General features: G+C 41.5%; 1 protein-coding gene across 1 annotated transcript; it reads left to right on the forward strand.

The window, feature by feature from the left end:
- Nucleotides 1–763: 763 nt before the first annotated feature.
- On the forward strand, nt 764–20,502 carry LOC110974800 (calbindin-32-like). The gene is made up of 9 exons (XM_022226683.2): nt 764–1,134; nt 2,013–2,092; nt 2,967–3,056; nt 13,217–13,303; nt 14,786–14,842; nt 16,113–16,184; nt 16,407–16,462; nt 17,161–17,188; nt 18,150–20,502. Exons 1-8 carry the CDS (start codon nt 1,038–1,040, stop codon nt 17,180–17,182), a joined length of 561 nt encoding a protein of 186 aa, XP_022082375.1. The 5' UTR covers nt 764–1,037; the 3' UTR covers nt 17,183–17,188; nt 18,150–20,502.
- Nucleotides 20,503–21,002: the final 500 nt, after the last annotated feature.

The raw sequence follows: 21,002 nt of genomic DNA on the forward strand, positions 1-21,002 counted from the left end.
AATGAGTCTCTATGAAAACGAAAAATGCGGTAGAATTGAATTTTGCCTCACGGAGATCATCTTGATTTGGCCGAATAAGTTCAGTAACGTTTGGTAAAAAACTGAATTCACAAAGTTGTAGGCGTTGCATAGCCTAGTTGATTTTGAAAAAAAACCCAGAAATTTGAGAAAAAAATGATTTGGGGCCAATTCTCTTCGTAAAATCCGTAACGATATGCTGCTAGAATAATAATGTGCAGCAGCTTGAAACCACTTTGTACTCGGGCTGCATAGCAAACACACCTGTTTCAAGATATTCCAACTAAATTTGTAGAAATTAAAAACTTTTTGGCCTTTTTGAAAACAATCATTTTTATTCACATAATGTGAGATCATACAGAAGAAAGATGATTTTTCTTGTACTTAAGTAAACGTGCGATTCTAACGTAAATCATTCTACTTTAGCAAAGTCATGGCTTTTTTTCGATAGCAATACTCACTGACATCCCATTCACTTGCTGACATCGAATCGAATGTATGTCTTATACAATAGTCGATAATTAATTATGCATGTTTGGAAATAAGTAATTCCATGATTTTATGGGATTATTTAACTGCGGGTCAGCTGTGCAGGTTGAATTTGTCGTGCACGAAAGTCGGCTACCCAGTCCTGTGCAATGACCGCCTACCCACACCTTTAGCTTTCTGTTCTCATCAAAACGTGTATCTGCGGAGAGCGGCCTTCAAAAGAAAAGAGAGGTGTCGACGCATGCGCTTGGCAGGACAGCACCACCTGCTACTTGCCCAGCCCTTTTATAGACCGCTGCGTATCAAAATCCCTCTCGCTAACTGCATATTATGCGATGTGAATACATTTACACGGACCTGGACGGTTGGTGTGTACAGCTTCTGAGCTATCGTACCACGACAGCACGCGCAGTGCCATTCGTACCGCGCCTATCGCATCAAGCCGACAACACTCAACCGCGCAAACTAGCTGATCGCTGGAATTGCTCTTTCGCAAGTCGCCCTTGTTGACAAGCTTCATTCCTACAATCATGGATAAAGAGTCGTGCATGTCGAATATGCGGAAACAGTTCGAGAACATGAAGGCAGAAGACTTCGCTGAAGTGTGGAACAAGTACGACGCTGACGGTGGGTAGTTTTTTGGTATGGCCGCTTTTACAACGTAGACTTGTGCAAATATTTAATGGCGTGTAGAAAGTCGCACTTGTACACTTCGAGCGGCAAACAACTGGCCTAAGTTAATGTGTAATAAATTAGCAGAGACATTTATCGGTTTATGCTTGCCAAAACAAGGAGGCACGTAGCTCTGTTTATCAGCGCCAAATACAGTATATTGAGTTTTGTACATGCAACAGGTGCAGTGGATGTAAATATGTCATTTGGAAGTGTTGTAAATCAGTTGCATTTTCGCAGACACCCAGGAATCAAACTGTATTGTATCATGTGTGTTTCCTGGAAGGAGACAAGCCAGGCCTTCAGACAACAAATGAAAATGTAAAAATTGCAAGGGAAAGGGTCAACAGTCATATTGAAATGCCAACAAGGCATCGACTTTTTAAAACTCGTCTCAAATACGATTCTCAGTTCTAGAATTTTAATTCACTTCATTGAATTTGTCTTCTGAATACATGGGATGAATCCTGTCGCTTAATTTATTTCATGAAGCTAAAGGGAATTCAGAGTGTCTAAAATGCTCCTTGCTAGTTTTCTCCTGCCAGTTTAAATATAATGGTTTTAAGGATGATGTTAACCCAGACATTAATTGATTTAGATTTACAAATTGTGGAGCGACATCGAAATCAAGCACTGTTGATATCTCTACAATGTTGGCTGTGGAGTTTTGCCAGTTATGATAATGCGTATCGAAGGATACTAAACCATTTATGCTGTAACCCTTCTTCAGATGAGTAGAATAGGTCCTTTCCTTCGTCTGAATTCTCCCTTCTATTTTTACCTTCTCAGAAAGTTGAATGTATCGACCATTTTTCCTTGACTTCTGTTTGCAGGAAATGGATTCATCGAAGGCCGTGAACTGGAGAATTTCTTCACAGATTTCGTCATGAGAAACAGAGATTCCTCAGCCGCGGTAACTATTTTTATGATTTCCAACAACAAAGACGAAGTCGAGAGCGGATAATTTGAAACCCTTCTTGACATGTATTATTCAAAAACCCTTACCTTCTTCGTACATACTTGGCGCTTTTGGCCCCGGTTCTAGAGGACAGACGAAAGCTGTAGTTACCCGTACTCCTGTAAAGGAACGCAAAATGTTAAACATTGCCTGTTTTCCCCTCTCTGTGTGCCCATATTATTTTCACTGCATGACAAATAAAAACGAAAGGTGATGCCTACGCTGGGCTTGAAGTACTAAATTGAGCGTTCGGCCTGAGCGCGTGCAGGTCTCAAGAACGTGCCATGGACGGCACTCCGGAACAAGCCGCACCCTCGAGTCCCAGTCATTGAATTTAATGAGATATTTGTTTCCGCGGACCTAATACGTGGTCATAGAGGACCACCAAGTGCTTGGTAAACTACGGTTACCGGTAATGCAATGCTGGCCGACACGCAGGGCAGTGCCTGCGTCTAGTGCCTGCTGACCACCTTGTGTTTGACTGCATGGAACACCACTCAAAGTATTTTGATAGTTGAAAAACTTAGTGGCTGGAAAGGCTAGGACATCAAGTTACAGCACCAAGGGGCAAGGTGGGGTGTTTAGAATGAAGGAAAAATTGCCAATCAACATTTTCCCATCAACAGATTTAACTTAAATAGGGGAGGAATCTTAATGAGCATGCCCATGTTGGGTTTAGCACACTCCGTCTTGATTAGGTTGGACTTGAATCGATTTAGTTCGATGCGACTCTTTCATTCCTAAAAAAGGGCCAAAGTTTCCGGACAGTCTCCGTCACCTTACTCTCCAACAGATGTACAAGTAACTGCTTCTGTTGTTACTTATTCAGGCAATATCGCCCACGATGTTGGAGGAGATGATCAAACAGCACATGTGTGCGTACGACGAGGATGAAGATGGTCGCATCGGCATGTCAGAGGTAAGATCCATCTCTTGCAACTCTATACACCAAATAATTAGTAGCGACCCCCCCCCACACACACACTAATGGTGAGCATCACAAGGATTCATCAACGGGGCAGGACGTCTGGGGTGGGTTGGGAGCGTCCAAGCACCCTTTAGATAGCAGCCGGACTGATCAACCCTTAACGGTGCATGCGGTCAGTTCCCAGGTATTTTGATCCCATTTCCTCGTTTTCAGTTATTCCCCTTTATCTATTCTCTTTTCCTTTTTCAGTGTTTCCATGGGGGTGAAGTACCTTCTCCCCCATTGACTCTTATAATAAACTATTTTACAGTGCATGTAGCATTCTAATACTGTATAAATGGTAAACAAGTAACTTGAAAATTCGATTATTAAGAATAACCCCTTTTGAAAGAAATACTTTTAACAAGTTTCAAATTTATCAATATTTCTACGGCAACCCCAAATTCCACAACATTGTTGCTTGGATGGTTAATGCATCGTCACCGTATATGCCTTGGGGTCGGCTTTGGACGAATTATGGCGTCATTTACCATGATAACAGAATTAGTTGCCACGGAAGATCATTTGCTAGCGAATCATGTTGAGTATTAATTAATCCAATTGTAAAGCATTACAAAGAGCTAAATTGTAATAGGAATCAAATGTTGAACTCAATGTCAGACAGCGTAGCAGTGGTGTTCATTCGTCGTTCGTGATCCTAATCGGTGACTTTTCGGCGTCAGATCTTGGCGATGAAGTACACAAAAAACGCAGTGTCTGTCACATCACTTGAAGAGGTGGCAGCAGTGGGATATGCCCCCCCATGGCAAATAAGAAAAAAAAAGAGATACGAGCAATGATTAAATTCGACCAAACATCCGTCAATGCTATGCAGGTGGGAACGGCCGGGCTGGATATCACACAACGTCAACACCTCAAGATCGTGGAAGTGCTCGATCGAGTATAGACGGCTATTTCATGTTTACAACTCTGTACCACACTCATGTGAATCAAAGAAAATCGTGGAGCGACACGAAATTACATCGTAGTCGGTGCATCTGGTGATGAAAGACACTAAACTATCGGCATATTCATCTTGTTCATCTTTTCCCATACAGTCATGTTTTTTCTTGACGTGCAGTGCAGACTGTGTTCTGTACTATTTACGCCAAAATGCAAAATACGCTTTGGGGTTTTTAAAACCTAATTTCATTTTTAAACTGGCGGCATCCCTTCAATCTCATCCTGTTCATAAATTGGTTGGAAAATTCGTTAAGCTGACCCTTTTTATTTTAAATAGCACTGAATGGCCTTTTTCTTATGCAGTAAGAAAATCAACCTGTGAATTTAAGTACTTGGTACACCAATATTCCAGGGACGAGGCTAAATTATTCCAGTGACGTTGGTAAACTTTACAGATGTTATTGCCGTGACTCATTTGCGTTGGTGGAAAAAAACCAAACGAACTCTGTAGTGATGTTCACTGGCGTATTAAGCCGAACTATAAATGGAAGCGGGCGCATAAATTACAATACAACATGGTCTTTTGTGGGTAATTGTATTCCTCAACGGTCAAGGAACGAGTGTACATAAAAAAGTGTTCTATTCTCGTCCAAGGTTGGGAGTATTATAGAGAGACGACCGTGGCCTCGCTCGATGATATTGAAGGATAAACGCCGGCCAGTAAATTAACTCTCACCCTGTCAGCCCAAACTTTAATTATAACCACGTATACACTGATCTAGCAATTCTTGTGTGGCGGCGATGACTCGAGGGATGTTCTGACACTAAGTTACTGACACTCTATTCATGTTGTTGTGAAGGAGGGTCTAATATGCAGGGTTCGTGTAGCAGACAGGCTAAGGATCACAAAGATTGGAAGGATGACACCATACATGCCTTGAGAGAGCCCCCCCATAATATCTCGATACAATGGTAAATGTGGGTTGATAGCTCTGTGGATGCATCCCTCGCAATTATATTGCTTCTGTGAAATCCATGACTCTGGTTGTCAATTATCGGCTCAGGAGTAAAGCGTTTTGATCTATATCCGCACTTGAAGATCTAAGAGGTAATTTTCACTTCAGTGATGATTTTCCATTTTATAGCCCTTCAAGAAAAATCCACATGAGCCTCATGGTTGTCTTTTCTCGTAGACTGAGCCCGAAGAGGCGAACCTTCTCCCGACACTTTCTCTGCATCGTAAGGCCTACAGTTGTAAGACTATCGTGTTGTTTTGTATGCGGTGTCAGGTTGAAATACATTTTACTGTTTATAAAAAAACCAAACAGCAGAGACGTTTTGGATCCTTGCGAAGAGGTAAACTTAGTCTCAGTAAAAGAGGCCCGTCTAAAAAGTGCAGGTGAGCGTCTATGATCAGACGATATCTGTGCACATTCGGTGACTCAGTGTTCAAAACAATGCCCGCTTAGACCTAACTGCCACATTTTGACCAATCAGCATCTGCAATTTCAATGACGTAAAGTAAAACATGGCGCCGACATATCAATGCAGGATGTTTTCAGCGGTCTGTGCCGCATGCGGGCTGTGCAGCTGGTTCGGCCTGGGCCTATACTTGCGTGTAGGTCTACAGTGGTTGGGCTGGAGTGGGTTGTTTTAAGTGTGCGTGTATTTCCATCCAAGACTGAAAAGCACAATTCCCAGGTCTGATGCCACCTAAACTGACTAAAATGGTCAGCTGATACGGTATCGACCAATCAGCAGCTTTGAGTAAATTTCTGCTTGAAATGACGTCACGTGCGGGTTTGCATAAATTTGCTAGCACACAATATCAGACTTTGTCGAGAAGCTGCGTGACCATTGACCACCAACGGATGACATTTACACTTAGCTCAAACAGGAATCCATCATCGCGCCCGAAATGAAGAAAAGCAACCAGGAGCGAGACGCAAAAGCACACAGATGGATACTGATGACGAGCGAAACTTAAAAAAAAAACCGGGAAGGGGAGCACCATATTGCCCCGCCCACTCGACTTGTACTTACGCCGAAAATGACTAATTTACACTTCTCAGCTGATCTGTGTGTACACACGTAATTTGTGCATGAGAGCGCGTTTCATCACGTCACACCCTTCAAACCGAAATGTCAAACGTTTACCGGGTAGTTAGCAATGCCCCGACGGTGAGCACTTACGGGTATTCTGTCGAAACCGCAAGGGTGGAAGGCCAGTGAACGGCTTGTTAATATAGAAATGAAGCAGATGTCTCAGTGGGAAATTCTTCGTCTCACCAAAGTGGAGGGGCAAGCCCAAGTCTGACATTTGCCAGTGTCATCATTTTTCCTCTCTCTCATCAAAAATTGTTTTCGAACGGAAATGAGTACCAGGTGTTTCAGAATGTTAATGGATGAACCAAGCTAAGATGTCGAAATAATCAAGTCAAATTGATGGACGAGGTGCCGTGGTGGACCTTACGCAAAACAGTCATTGAAAAAAGATGGTTTTTCTCTTATGCAACCTCTCAACATTTTTTAAAAATATTCCCCGATAGATTAGGTAGTCTTTTCCTTCATTCAAAATGGTGATAGCCGCAGAATCTTGTAAATGCTCTGTTATTCCAGCTTCGTTGGGAGTTGAGCAAATAACTACGTGTACCTGCACGTTTGCCGCACGATTTCACTGGCGAGTAGGCCGATTTAAAGCCAGAAAGATTATGTTAATTTACAGCGTCATATTATGTTATGAAGGCCTTGGATGATATAGATAAAAAGAGTAGCGTATATTAAACGTGTAGACTATTACTTCCAGCAGTAAAGTGTAGAGCAGAGCAAGTATTGCAGTTGTTACAAAGTATAATTATGTAGCGTCAAATACTGGCTTCAATTCACAGGGTATAGTCGTTTCAATATTGTTTATTTTTCGGCATATAGTGTTTGAAATCGATATGTCATCAATACGTACAAAGCGGGCGTGGTTATGCTGTATGGCGATTATTTCATGAAGACTCTTAATGATCTTACCAGATGGGATTTTTTTACAGGCTATCGATAGAATAGGCCTACATTAAACCAAAAAATCTACGTTGCAGTTTGTAGATACGCCTCTTTATTCACGTCAGCATATTAATTGAGGCAAAAAATCGAAGAAACAAGGAAACCAGTTATTTTATGATACTCAAAATGTTTATATTACCCCAGAAATATTCAGTGATGTAAAAAAAAGTGTTGTGTGTTAAGAAGAGGAAAAGATTAATTTATAATATAAGATCATTTTTATGCAATGGGAGAAAAAATATGACCAGTTGACATTTCCTGAGGTAGCTTTTGAAATTTGTTGACGCTTCCGGGCTCGACGTATTTTCTGGATATCAAGTTACGACGATGAAAGGTTTTATAATAAAGGACGGGTTGTCCTTACACTATCTTTTTCCCCGCGTCCTCACTAAACGTCTCCCCCTTTCTTGGCCCCTGAGTGCATTTTCCTGACAGGCATGTCAGATTTCTCGCCTATGGGTCATCTTGTCTCAAGAAGACACGCCTCTGGCCTTGAGGTCCTCTCGTTGGTTATTATCTAAGTAACAGACTTGTAAGATTCCCTTCGATATTATGCATGCAGCTAATGATACTAGAATTAATTGGAGCTCACTTTTGCTGAAATTAATTAGTTTATTTGGCGGCGTGAGTATATCAACCCCGAATGGATGTAGACCACCATGGGCATTGATAAAATGACGTATATTTTAATGAAATTTGTTTCGGGAAGGTGTTCAGCCGTGCATTTATGACCTTGATAATCATAATATCTCTTCGTGTCCTTCGTTTTTTCAAATACCCTCTAAGTTTTTATCCCCGTCTGTCGTGGTGGGGGAAAAACCATTGAGGGGAACTGCTCTTCGGATGAAGAGAACGGCTGGCTGATTTCAGGGTTTCAGTACCTTGTTGAGAAAGCAAAACACAATTTGCGCTGGTCGGCGAAGTGTGACATGGAGGGAGGCAGCCACGCGTACCGACTGGATTATTGGTGTGGACGGCCGGGGGGGGGGACACACTACTCATTGCGGGCCGGGCTGGCACATCCCTCTACTGAGCGTGAAGGGCTACATGCACTCGCCCTGCTCGACAACGCGTGCAAGTTATTACTTTTCCGGCCGAGATGGAAAAGACAGCCACCAAGAGCCAATAAGCGCTACTGGATTGAATTTCCGATCCTTTGTCCCTAAAACGAAGTCTGGAAATGTAATCCGGCACTTGATTCGCCATTTCTCCAAGTATTGTCAATGTCTCGCAGTTTTGTAAACACAGTTGAAGTCAGAATCGAAAGAGACAATGTTTTGGAAAAGATTTCTTCCATAGTACAAATCCTTTAAAAGCCTAAAAGTTTGCGTTTTGACCGAGAAAGAGGTCCCGTTGTCTCACACTTTAATCCACATTGTCTCCATCTAGACTGACTTTGTCGCGTGTACTTCAGTCAGTAACTCGTCCGTAAGTCTTCAGACATCCGAATAATAGTTGTTCCTTCTTTGGACAAGAAGCGCTGAATTGATTAATCAAAGCATTCTTTTGACGCCGTCAATTTTTCGTCAGCTCTCCTGCGTGAAAGGAGACTGCACTGATAAAGATGAGCAGCGTGCATTAGGATGTAAGCGCGGGCCTGCAGCGGGACACACGATATCAATGATTCCACCTGCGTTAGTTTCAATGATTTATATACGGCAGCGCGTTCAACATCGCCCCTCGTCGGCTCTCGGAGACATAAATGATGCAGGGGATGTCTTTATTCAGACACCGTCCGCCAAGATGTCTTCAGACCCTGCAACGTCTGGATTCATTCACCACCCTGTCTTGAAAAAGTGCAAATGATCGAAATTAACTGAGTCGCCCGAGTAATTTTGGCTGTAATTGGTAGATGGATGCATCGATGGCAGTGGAAACTCCATCTTCTAAACGATTTGTAGGAGTCTGTGTATACAGAAGTACTTCCGGGACACAGAGGTAAAGAATTCCATCAGAGGACAATGGGTCCCCTCAATATAGGTCCCCGGGTGACAACCACTCGCAATGGTAATTTATATGCAGAGCTGTTGTTCAATCCGACCATCTAAAATCGGTCAATTTTATGGCAGAAAAAACAGGCGGGTCCGTTAAAAATTAATCGAGTCTGTTGCCGAATTCCCAGAAAAACAGTCCTTACGTGAATCGATAAAATACATCATAAAAACCGACGATAACACCTGGTTTGGTATCCGTTACCTGCACCTTGCAAATTGAGTTATTGATGATATTATTCCTCCTGCCGAAACAGGTCATTTCAACCATGTAATCAATCCTCCTCTCGCGTTAAAAAATAGAAAACCCCTTGTCCCATTTTTCTTTCTCATATTTTACAAATTAATCACCATCCGTAAAGAAAAGTAGGAGGCAGTGGAAATTGCCTTGCCTGTGTTTATTGCGACATTCTTACAACACTAGCTGAACCCGTGGTATTTATCTGACGATTCCTTCAACTCAGCAGATGCGGGCCAAACTCTGAATATCACTCAGGGTTCAAGCAGAGCCCGAGTGTCTACATTAGATTAGGACTGTTTCGTTGTAGGGCCTGCCATGTTGTTTCAGCGTCTTTAGGATGTCAACATAGATGCTCTGAGCATAATTAGGCCCACGTCTTAGTCACGATTCAATGCAGTGCTATCACACAGACGCATCCCCCGGAGTTTTGCCACGTCCCTTTCCTAGCGAAACTCATTATCATTTTAGATGTCAAGTAAACATACCGAAGTGGAGACACGACATGTTGTTGACGTATCGGCTTGTTTTATATGGCCACCACAAAATAATCCTATCGTCTACTCGCCCTTGACCTCATAAATCTCGAAAGTTCATTGTAACAATTGTCTGATTAGTTGCTCTGCATAATTTAGGATACATCTTATTGTTTACTCACGGAATGAAGGATTTTCACTCATTCCATCGATGCATTTGAGCCTGTGAGCTATTTTACCTTAAGAAAAGCGGTTGCTTGCATTTTAGTGAGACAAGAAATGTTGATTTCTATTTTTTGCTTTTTTAGTGTTTTTATTGCTACGTAAGTTTAAGCCAATCGGGCGGTGACTTCCGAAATTCAATAAATAAGCCATAATTTCCGATTGATGCTGTAAATCATGAGCAACACCGCAAACGCTCCGTAATTTTTACCAAAACAATGTATACGCATGACGTCACAGCGTGGTGTGGAGAAATGTCATAGGCCTATCTGATTTGAGTACCCACGAACCGTTGCTCAAATTAAATTTTTTGGCCATTTATCGCGTCTGCGGATTGTCAGAAGTCGTCTACTCTTAATTAAAGGTCACATTATGTCGGAGAAAATTTCCAGCGTACTGCGCTTAATTGTTTTTTGGCAATGAGCAAGCGGCAGGCGGAAACCAGTTACAGCTGGTTCGGGATGGAGAGGCGTGAGGATAGACCGGAGGATCGGCTTGCAACCCTGGGGACAAGGTTGCAGCAGCTGCTCTGGACAGTTGGCGCAATTAGCCAGCGGCTAATGGTGACAGAATGGTGGACAGGTTACCAGACCGAGAGCAAAATAGGAAGAGCTCTGGCTCCGATTAAGAGATGAGGCACTCAAGGTCTGGTAATGACAGGCCCAAATATCGATTTCTCCATTTCCACATTACAAGAATGGTCTTTTCGAAAACTGAAGGCGCTATTATACCTGGGGAGATAATAAACCACTTGGCCATTAGAGCAAATGTTATGTGAGGTTTCTATCAGCATCGAGACATCTTCCACACAGCATCAAGCGGCCGGGGACTTCGGCCCTACAGCCCATTAAAATTGAAAACCGCCAACACCCAAGCTTTGCGAGTTGCTAGCAGCGGGGATCAGGTCAGACCGCGTGCTCACAATCGGTTGACAGGCTTATAAATGATTATGAACTGGCCAGCGCGGTTAATAATGCATGATTTGGCACCCTTTGCTTTGGGAGCGCTAGTCCAGCTAAATCGTCTTCTTCGCCGCTTGTTATCGTTTCCAGTTTTATTCATTATTTGGCCCAGGTTGCAAAGTGCCAAGGAATAGGTAACTTGGCCCAAAATGAGGCATCTTAGGGAAATAGTTGCTCCTTTTAATTAAAGTTGTGAATTTTTGTAATCTTAAGGAGTGCTTTCAATCCTTTGATGAGATAGAAGGCGTAAACACTCCGGAATAATCACAGTCGGTGAAATTTGACGTAGGCCTAAATACTATTCCTTAAAAATTTCAGAAGTATGCAAAAATTGGCAGTGGAATCTTACACCAAAATGAGTTAAGATTTCTCTAAATCTCTAGCTCTGGGCACTCTCTCTGCATGGTAAGAAAAAGCGCACGCCGGCATGTCGAGCACGGTCTACCCTTCTAGATAAAGTTTGACGCTCCACGCAAGCTCACTCAACCGTCTTAATTAAAAAAATCTGGGTGCCTTAACGTGTCATTAAAATGCATATGTAATTTCAGACGAGGCTCACCAAGGGAACATCATTAATGCATTGAGTTTCCGGTTGGAACCTACCCATAGATTGAACCGCTGTCTCCATACATGTATAATTTATGACATGAAGACTCGGAGGTCTGTAGCACTTGAGCGCCTGCTGCACTCATGTTTTGGTAGGGTCAGTGAAAGTTTGAAAAGCTTTGGATTAAAATAAAATACTGTGTAAACTTGAACGGCGCGTCGCTAACAAAGCGTTTTAGTTGTAAAACAAGCGTTGGTGTGATGCGTGAGTTTGCATACGTGCGTGTTTAACCAAATGTCAAAACCTGGGCGAAATCAAGTACAAATAAACAGATCCCTTTGTGTATGTATTTGTGTCTGCTGGGGGTTGTTTACATCTGTTTGTTTAGTTCTTTGTTTTGTTTCGTGTTTTACATTTCACCATTCTTTTATCGTTTGAGATGGATGGATCTCTGTTTGTTGACGATGCAACGAGTGCATCTTTTTTACTCGTGAGAATTTTTCTTCTAGCAGTAATTTTAGGTTAACAAGGTTTGCAACGAATTGAGTTCTAGCAACTGGTTATTCAAAACAAATTGGGTTTAATTGTAAACAAATTCATCGAAATTACGAACAATGAACTCATCCAAAAAATAATGCACGTTATCTAACCCCAAGCAATTCCCCAACAATTCGCCAGAATATCAATTATGACATCAGATGGTACAAGTGACAACATCCCTCCTGCCCCCTCCCCCAAACAAGAGCAAACGTGTGAAAGATATGTATTTGGTCAAAATATTTGTTGGGTATAATTCCATTTCGTCAACGGATTTGTCGATATATTTCTCCCCGGGGATACCTTAGCTTAACAAGACAATTAAAAATGCAGAAACTTTAAAAACCAAACACCTCTCCTCTGTATCATATTCGTTCCTCATGTATTTTGTGCCTTTTTTAATTGAATTTTGTTTGTCAAAATCAAACATTAACTCGCATCTACAAAGGCGAATAATATAATGTGGTTTCACTTTGACAGCTCTTCCGCATTCCACCTTCAAATTTCGGTTCACAAACTACTGTTTTGTGATATTGTAAACTCTCGTACCTCAAGTTTGTAACTAATACAAAAACCCCTGAAACGTCAATTCGAGACCCGCAGCAAAAGAAGCGTGTGCATCCAAGAAAGCAAGTCAATTATGCGCAACTTTTCCCCTCGCCGATGTCTCTTGAGAATGACGGAGTTTGCTTCGTGTTCTCTCATGAATAAACTCCATCCAAGTTATTAAAGAGTAGGGTAGACGCATAAACCAGACGCACCAGATGATAATGACAACGCCTCGCCGTGTGTATGATTTTCACACGGTTCAAGTCAGCGCAGTTTTGTACGAGTATCGTCAAAAATGGGCCATTTTGTCATCTAAGAAGTAAACACAAAGAGAACGTGGTTCATAACAATGGATGGAATAACATTTCCCGGTTGATGCCCTACGGAGTCATCTCCATAGACTTGTGCACAAACCTTATGCTCTTAGAAGTGAAAAAAATTTACCCAACACTTACCCTCACAAAACACGGATAGGTCTGTTTTTCGTAGTGCCAAAAACATTGAAATACCTGCCTGGTGTCGACTGTCTTCCTGAAGTAAAGATAATTACAAAAACAGTATAGATTTGAAGTAAGAGTTACTTGATATAATTATTTCATTTTTTTAATGACAGTAAAATATGTTTTTCTTTTCCAGCTGGCTGAGATTTTAAACCAAGAGGAGAATTTCAAACTCATTCTGAGAACCCAGGACGCAAAACGATCCAGAAAAGATTTTGATGAGGTAGGAAGACCGAGTCCTGTCCTCCAATCCTTATGGTATTCAGCTGTTGCTCTCTAAACATCTCTCTGTCCGTTGTCGAGGTAGAGAATTTTTATAACTTTTCATGATGTAAATTCCAAAGCAGATGTTCAGCACCGTCGTCGTCTCCTTTACGTTGTTAACTTTACACCGGTTTAAACAAAATGCTTATCGTCCCCTATCTGTTCGTTTTTCGAAAACTGATCTATGGCAAACCCACGATGCCCATGTCAAAACTCACCCTTTAGCGGTGTATTTGTTACGTTATATTGTTGGAGACAGTCGTCGGTGTTCTGATGAACACCCAGCGGGACCTCTGCTGGTGAGGCGTCTTGAATAAAGACAAGTCACGCGTCACACGCGGTTTGCTTCAACACGATGCACAATTGAACTTTACTAAAATGCCCTTGCCAATTAAGGCAAAATATTATGGGGTTGCTGCACGGAGCTTTCACGATTGATTACACGTCTTGGCCGGGGACACCACGCTTTGAAACACGGCCAGGTATTGATACCCCAAGATTGGAAGTTACAGGCCACACAAGCCGGCTTAAATTCACTATTTCGCTTGAATTTCTCAGTGGAATTACTCTCGCGAAGCTACATTATTGAGAAATATATGCATTGAACATGACTAAGCTCACTAAACCAAGAGCGAATGTCATCATGCATAACTTCGATTAAGTGGGAAAAATGAGAGCTCTGCCCGCATAGTTTACTTAACCTCGTGTCAGAGCTGTTCAGTGCAAAAACCGTGATGGTACTTTGGTGTGAAATGAACACCCTTGTATGTTTTATATGGGTATCAAAAGTATTTACACCATAGTATAATGTTGAGTTGCCCCCCTGCATCGCCGATGACCACAGTTGACTCCAATCGTGGCCGACAGTGTCAAGGTGGACAAAGTTTTTTGCAGCTCATATTGATATTGACCGTCCAGAAATTGGTAGTTGCTCTCTTTGTCTGCTCTCATTGAGCTGGTTTCCAAAAAAAAAATAAATTTAAAAAGACAGGGTCACTTGAGAACAAATTACGCGTGCGAGTCGGGCGTTCGGCTGCGCTGATAGGTCAGACCTGACGCTCGCGGTAGGCTGTTCCCGGATGACCGCGCACGCGCTTCATTTAGGGCATGCGCTGTCGGAATACCAAACTGGCTCTTTCAAAGTCCTGAAACACAAGTTTGAATGCTTGATAAAAGACATCAATAAATGGCACGTTAAAAGGGAGGACACACTCTCTCAAGAAATAGAGAAAGATCGACTTAGAGTAACAGTATTTTATTTCAAAAACAAACGTAATGAATTATTAATTAATCATCTTCAATGAAGACTGCGTGATCAGTTTAATTAAACAAATCACTTCAAGTTTCATGGAAGTCAATACTCCTTAAATCCTCAATTTGCTTCTTCAGATGAGGATGTGGGATTTTTGAACAGTTTTTGTTTCTAACCTTTTCTTTCCAGATCTGGTGCAAGTATGATAGTGACCAAAACGGCTACATTGATTCAGCAGAACTCAAGGTAGGATCGGCATGAACATGTTTGGAGTGAAATTCCACTGGCGTACATCCTGTTGAGGTGGAGGTTTATTCCCCCATCACTTTGTGACCAGGGAGATGGGCTATTAATTGCCTCATCCCCCTGCCATAAATACACCGTTTTGATGTTAGGTTCTGCAGGGGCCTAATACATATAACAGATGTACATGTATACTGGTACTCATATGTCATGAATATCGCCCCCTAATGTCATATGGTGTCAGTTCCCACCCCCCCCCCCAAAATAAAATTTCCACGACCGGGCAAGACTCCTCTCACAACCTCGATCCCAATACAACTTGACGCCACTGGCAAATTTTCTATCAACAGAATTGCTCGCTGTCGCAAAAACTGTTCCTACCAATGGTGGCAAGTAATGCAGTCATAGCATATCTCGTGGTGGTTGCGGATTCTCCAAATTCAGTTTGTTGAAAACAATTTACCAATGCGTTCAATTGAGCGGGGACAATATTGCTGCCGCTGAAACTGGTCGATTTCGCTCGGATTTAAGTATATGTTTTGTCTACAGGTTACCAGGGAAAATCGACTGGTGGTTGCCGCTTGAACTCACACAGCGGTAAACTCTCGCAACCAGCGCAAATGAAGCCAGCGCCGTTTACTCAACTTCGTCTCCGTCTCAGACTGCGTTCCCAAAACCAATCTCTGATTGTGGGCCTGAAGCGTTTGAATTCCATTGAATTACTGTATTTTTGGCTTTCTTGCATCTTATTTGAAGTTCTGTGGCACTATTAGACTGATTACTGCGCTTACAGCTTCAAAGTCAGCTAGTAAAAAAAAAACAGTTGAAGCATAAGGCGGAGCCTAAGTTGAGTATTCGAAAACGGTCCAGTATCGCTCACCGACATGCCTTGCATCTGTCCCCAGGCCAGGCACACAATCTCCATATCAAGGACACTTAGATTAAATCTGTCATTTAAATTTCACGGAGTGATCTCTCGTATCTGAAAAAAACTTCCCTTGGAAGTAAGCGAGACATTAATCAAGACGCGATCCCGTGCATTAATGAATTTGAGTGTACGCACAGGCAAATACATGTAATTACAACAAAACGTGCATCCGCTGAGGACAAGATATCCCTCTCGAGATCCAAACATGTCTCCAGGAAGACATCACGCATGCAAGTGTGACGTCTTGACGTCTGGGATATTGTAACCGCCTGTTTTTCTAGAGGTCAGACACACCCACGACACACCGTAATTTGAACGCGATTGGTTTTTTTTTCTCCTCTACAGCTGTTTCTCCGAGACTTGCTTCCTGACAGCAAAGTCTGCGATGCCTCTTTGGATAAATACGCTGCTGCCCTTGTGAGTATATTTACCACACAATTGTCTGTCAAAATTTGTGAACGATAATAACTACCAGTAAAATTACAGGTTATAATAACCACACAATAAAGTGATTTCTATAGGCTCATATAATTGGAATCAGTTAAAATGGATACAACTTAAGCTCTAGATGTTGAGGTTAGTCTGTGTATTTACAGTTGTTTTAGAAAATAAAAGCATACCTCCTTTTCATTCTTTTAGCTGAAAATGCTAGACTCAAACGACGACAAAAAATTGGAAAGGCAGGAAATGGAAAAGTAAGTTATCTCTTGAAGCCAGGATCGAATATTGTATTGCACTATAACTTGTCAGATATCCTGACTATATGACTGACTTTAAAGCATCATCGTCAGGATCACTCTTGTGTATGGTAAATTAAACAAGTAAGCTAGCCCCGTCAGGAAGTGACCATCTGGGTTGAGAACAAGAGGAAGGAAATAAGTAAGACGTGACAAAAACTCTGGGGATCTAAACGGTGGACTCCGACTACTGATCCGATACACAGAACATGTAAATGGTGTCTGTATGTGGCCGATTTTTGATGCTCAGCCCAGAGCTGTTGTATAGAGAGAGTTGCGACATGAGTGTCTCAACTTGTTGGAACCAAAATGGTGGATTATGCGTCAGTGTACGCGGACAATTAGCACACAGTAGCTGCATGGTGTACAGCACACATAACAGCCGCCATTTGGGCTCCAAAGTCCAGAGTTGGCACCTCTCTCTCTTCGAACAGCTCTGAGTCAGCCGAAGCAAGGGCGCCATCTCGCTTGTACTGCATACATGGCTAAGGCATGATGAGAGAATGGCGAGCCTTTTGCCTTGACTTACGTGGACCGATCTAGTTTGACACATTGATGCCCGTATGTCAAAGGAGAAATCCCCAGTCTGCCCAAATTACAATTTCTTAATTGTCGAAAAAGGGATTTTATGTTCATTTGTGTTTGCTCTCTTGCAGGTTTTTCGCCGTTACGGATTAATTGTAGGTAAGATCTGGGACTGCTCTCAGCAAACTTTCGAAGTATTCAATGTCTAACATGTTGAACACGCACTGCGGATCCGGACCCCCTCTTGTGCCAAAAAAAATTGCCTCGAACAGATTCCCTTTAATTTCCCGCTGTGTATAATGGTAGCAGCTAACCCCATTAGCCATCTTGAGATATGGCGGCCAAAGAGGGCGCTATTTGCTTTCTATGCAGGGCTGCGTATCGGCCAGAGTACGGGAACCAGTTTCCAAGTATAGAATTGGGCATTTGATACAACCTTACAAATTTTTCATTCATTTTGTAAAGGAAAGGATAGTTTGGAAATTTAAAATTCTAAACCAGGCTACGGGGAATGCTGAATCAACTTTCAATTTTATTAGGAACATTTATCGGCGTTTAATTAAGTTAAGACGCGACTGACAAATTTGAATGCACTTTTGGTTTTGGTATTGGGTTTGTTTAAGGGTACCTGTATGCTTTCGTCAATGGGGTGCACAGTTCCTATTTTACCCGTAAATTCACGCCACTATTTCGGGGACCTTAAGTGTGGTTTAATAAAGAGATGTCATAGACCATGACAGATCCCACGCAGAAGGGGAGAAAGTACCACATTCTAAGATGCACATGGTTGCTTGAAACGTCTTTCATTTCCTGTTCACTTTGTGCGTGGGAAGGAATCGTTGAAACAAATATTCCACTTCTTCAGTTCTTCCAGGCACCATAAGAGGGTTTTATTCATATCTAGGAGTGACTAGTTCACGTACCAGTTCTGTTGTCGATCGGAAACGCTGACCAACTGATTTGATCGGTGAAGGCAATGTTGGCTCCAAGTAAACCTTCAACAGGTGTCACCACAAAACCACATCAACTCTCTAATGTTGCCGCCACCACATCATTTGAGTTTGTTATGTATGCACTTCCTATCTAAGTGTTTTCACTTGTGCATATTTCTTCTTCACAGCCAAACGACGTTTACCTTGGTTTGTAAAGTGCTCAACCATTCCGACATTATCTAGGCAGCGGGGTGGCCATGACATACTCATAACAGTGTGAGCACCGACTCGAGCAGCGTCTTCAGACCTAGGACCTTTCTTCTAAACATCTTCACACTTCTTCAGATACACATTCTTGCGTGTACCAATAGCCTTAGACGTAGCTCCAGTTTTTGTTTGTTTGTTTGTTTGTTTTAGTTTAAATTTTTAAATATTTACGAATTGGTTGAAATTAGTCTTCATTCGTACCAGAAATGTCTTGGTCCTTCACACACCATTTCCAATGAAGGCAGGGAAGAAGTCTCGTACTTGTATTGCAAAGAAAGATTGTTTTTACAATTTTTAAATCTGATGATTGTGTAGCAGGCTAAAGTCTAGATGATTGATTGTATTTTTAAAATATTTTCTTGTCTTTCCGATCCTTTCAATAGATGATGTGAAAGTAAATAACTGTAGTATCACCATGATAGAACTGCAGCTCTGTGCGATCCATTGGATACGGAACTTTTCGGTTGATGAGAGCTGCAGAGTGCGTCTATATTGTCTGAAATCGTATTGCAATCATGATTTTTAATCCTTTTGTTCACTGAAAAGCCTCCACATTTGCTGAAAAGAATTGCTTTCTACTGGACCAATGAACTTAGAGTAAATGTATCCACAAAGACTTAGAATGGCAGTGTTAGCAAATCTTTTTTTTTAATGAAATAAAACCATAGCATTTCAGACATTAAGAATGGTTGTACAGGGTATAAGGGGAACAGATGAATTGCTTAGGTTAAAAATGTATTTATGGCGTAGAAATTGCTAATATCAATTTTCAACGCTCGAAATGTCTGTCTTCGTTTTAACTTGCTTAGCCAAACCTAATAATTGTAAATGTGTTTTGTTATTCAGAGTATTTTAGGTTAAGAGAAGTATTAAGCCAAATTGAACTGAACCGATAAGTCCTTTCTTCCTGAATTAGGGGAAAAGCTTGGTGTGAATTTGAACTTATTAATTTGCTTTTTTCAGTCTTTGTTTATAATTCATAATTGTACATTTCATTTTCCCAGGAACAGGTGAAAAAAGAACATCATTGTCACTAAAAAGGCAGCTCAATGAGGCATACTGCGGACCTAGTACAAATGATTTCCCTTTCCTTAGCTTTTCTTACTTTGGCGACTCTTTTCTACCTTGTTTATCGACATTTGTTTTGCATTGAAATTCCTTATGTTTTGATATTCCTTTAGTGAAAATTTTGCTTTCCCATCTTAGCAGAATTTGTTTTTAGCAGAGGCAAAAGCTTTCGCTCTGAAGCCATTTGGAACTTGATTACTATTTATGCAATGTTTAGGGTGACTTTTTTAATTTGCTGTCGGCAATTGGGATTTATTGATATCAAATTTCTTGATATCAAACTTGATTGGGATTCGCTCATGATATCAGACCAGTATTTTTAGGATAGGATTGTAGCCTTGTTTGTGCTGTCTCCATGCCAATAACTGTAGATCTCAATAGTAAATGATCTAAATGTACTCTGCATTCCCGAACCAGGCATTATTTAAACAAAATGTACTGAATATCCTTACACATTTTTTATGTTTGATATTTAGTTGTAGTTTTTTTTTTTTTTGCCTTGTTGAGTTTATACACTCGAATATATGCATGTATTGTCTCGTCCGTGATTGTAGATCGAACGCAAAAGAGCTGAAAATTTATCAGGAATCGAGCAATTTGGAAAGCCCATCGAAATTTGAAATATACGCATACATATTGTTGTCATCCGGTGTGGAATGACTCAAGGGGATTTTAATGCAAGTGCTCAATACAGGCGTTTCACAATAGTGCGCCTCCAAGAGTTTGCAACGCACTGGCCAATCATTATGCGCGAAATCTGTCGACCCAATGCGCGTTTGGAACGGGTAGACCACATGCAGGGTAGACAGAGTTCGCGCATTGTGATTGGCCAACGCGTTACAAACTCTTGAAGGTGCACTGTTGTGAATCGCCCGTAAACTGGGAACCTACATAGGCCTACCTGATATTAGCTGAATTTTCCAATTTAAAATCGCTACGCTCTACTCAGAAAAAAAAGTCATACCTATTCAACATGAGGCTTCTCTCTGCAATTAATGTAACCCATTAAAAGGCAATAGAATTTAGATGTTTAATTAAGAGGTATGTTGTTTCCCAGGAATCGATCTCCTAAATATAAGTGGAACAATAATTTCTTATGAAAAAATCCTCAATCTGCGGCTCTACACTTCGTTTTGCGTCGGATAGTACACTGTCACTTAACCAACTATTCAGTTGGGTAATAAAACAGTTTCTCTTCGTTCTGTATCGTGTCTTGTGTTTGAAGCACTTTGTCGTGTCAGATTTTGGTTTGGCGGTAAACAGACAAGAATCCAAGGTAACACAGTCATTTTCATTGATTTACTTGAGTCCGACATCGAGGTTACAGAATTGAATTCAAATGAACAAACGATAGGCTACGGTAATTCAAACCGCATGGCATCGAATTTGGTGCAGTGCTAGATTGAGTTTACTCACGTTGAAAAGAGCGCCCTCGTGTGGTCTATGACTGCCAAGCAAAGTCTTTCAGATGACAGCACTCGGACTAAGTTGGTATCGCGCCGAATGAGATTGAAACCAGTATCCATATTTTCTTATTGTCTCGAAAAAAAAAAAGATAAACAGAACCTTTTGTTCTTTGTGCCCCTGGCCTTAAGTCAAATTTCGGGGACCCAGCACAGCATAAACATCTGGCTCAAAAATATAACGAAATTCGAATTCCCCTCAACAATACTCAGGAATATTCCATCGATTTATTTGAACTACGT

Source organism: Acanthaster planci, linkage group LG06, assembly GCF_054643075.1.
Source record: "Acanthaster planci isolate LZ-2023a linkage group LG06, COTS_SCS, whole genome shotgun sequence".
Lineage (NCBI taxonomy): Eukaryota > Metazoa > Echinodermata > Asteroidea > Valvatida > Acanthasteridae > Acanthaster > Acanthaster planci.

Excerpts from the sequence above, each read along its gene's own strand:
- LOC110974800 (XM_022226683.2), top strand. The coding sequence starts at position 1,038 with ATGGATAAAGAGTCGTGCATGTCGAATATGCGGAAACAGTTCGAGAAC. Across the intron at positions 1,135-2,012 it reads GAACAAGTACGACGCTGACG|GAAATGGATTCATCGAAGGC; the intron begins GTGGGTAGTTTT and ends TTCTGTTTGCAG. Across the intron at positions 16,463-17,160 it reads GAAAGGCAGGAAATGGAAAA|GTTTTTCGCCGTTACGGATT; the intron begins GTAAGTTATCTC and ends GCTCTCTTGCAG.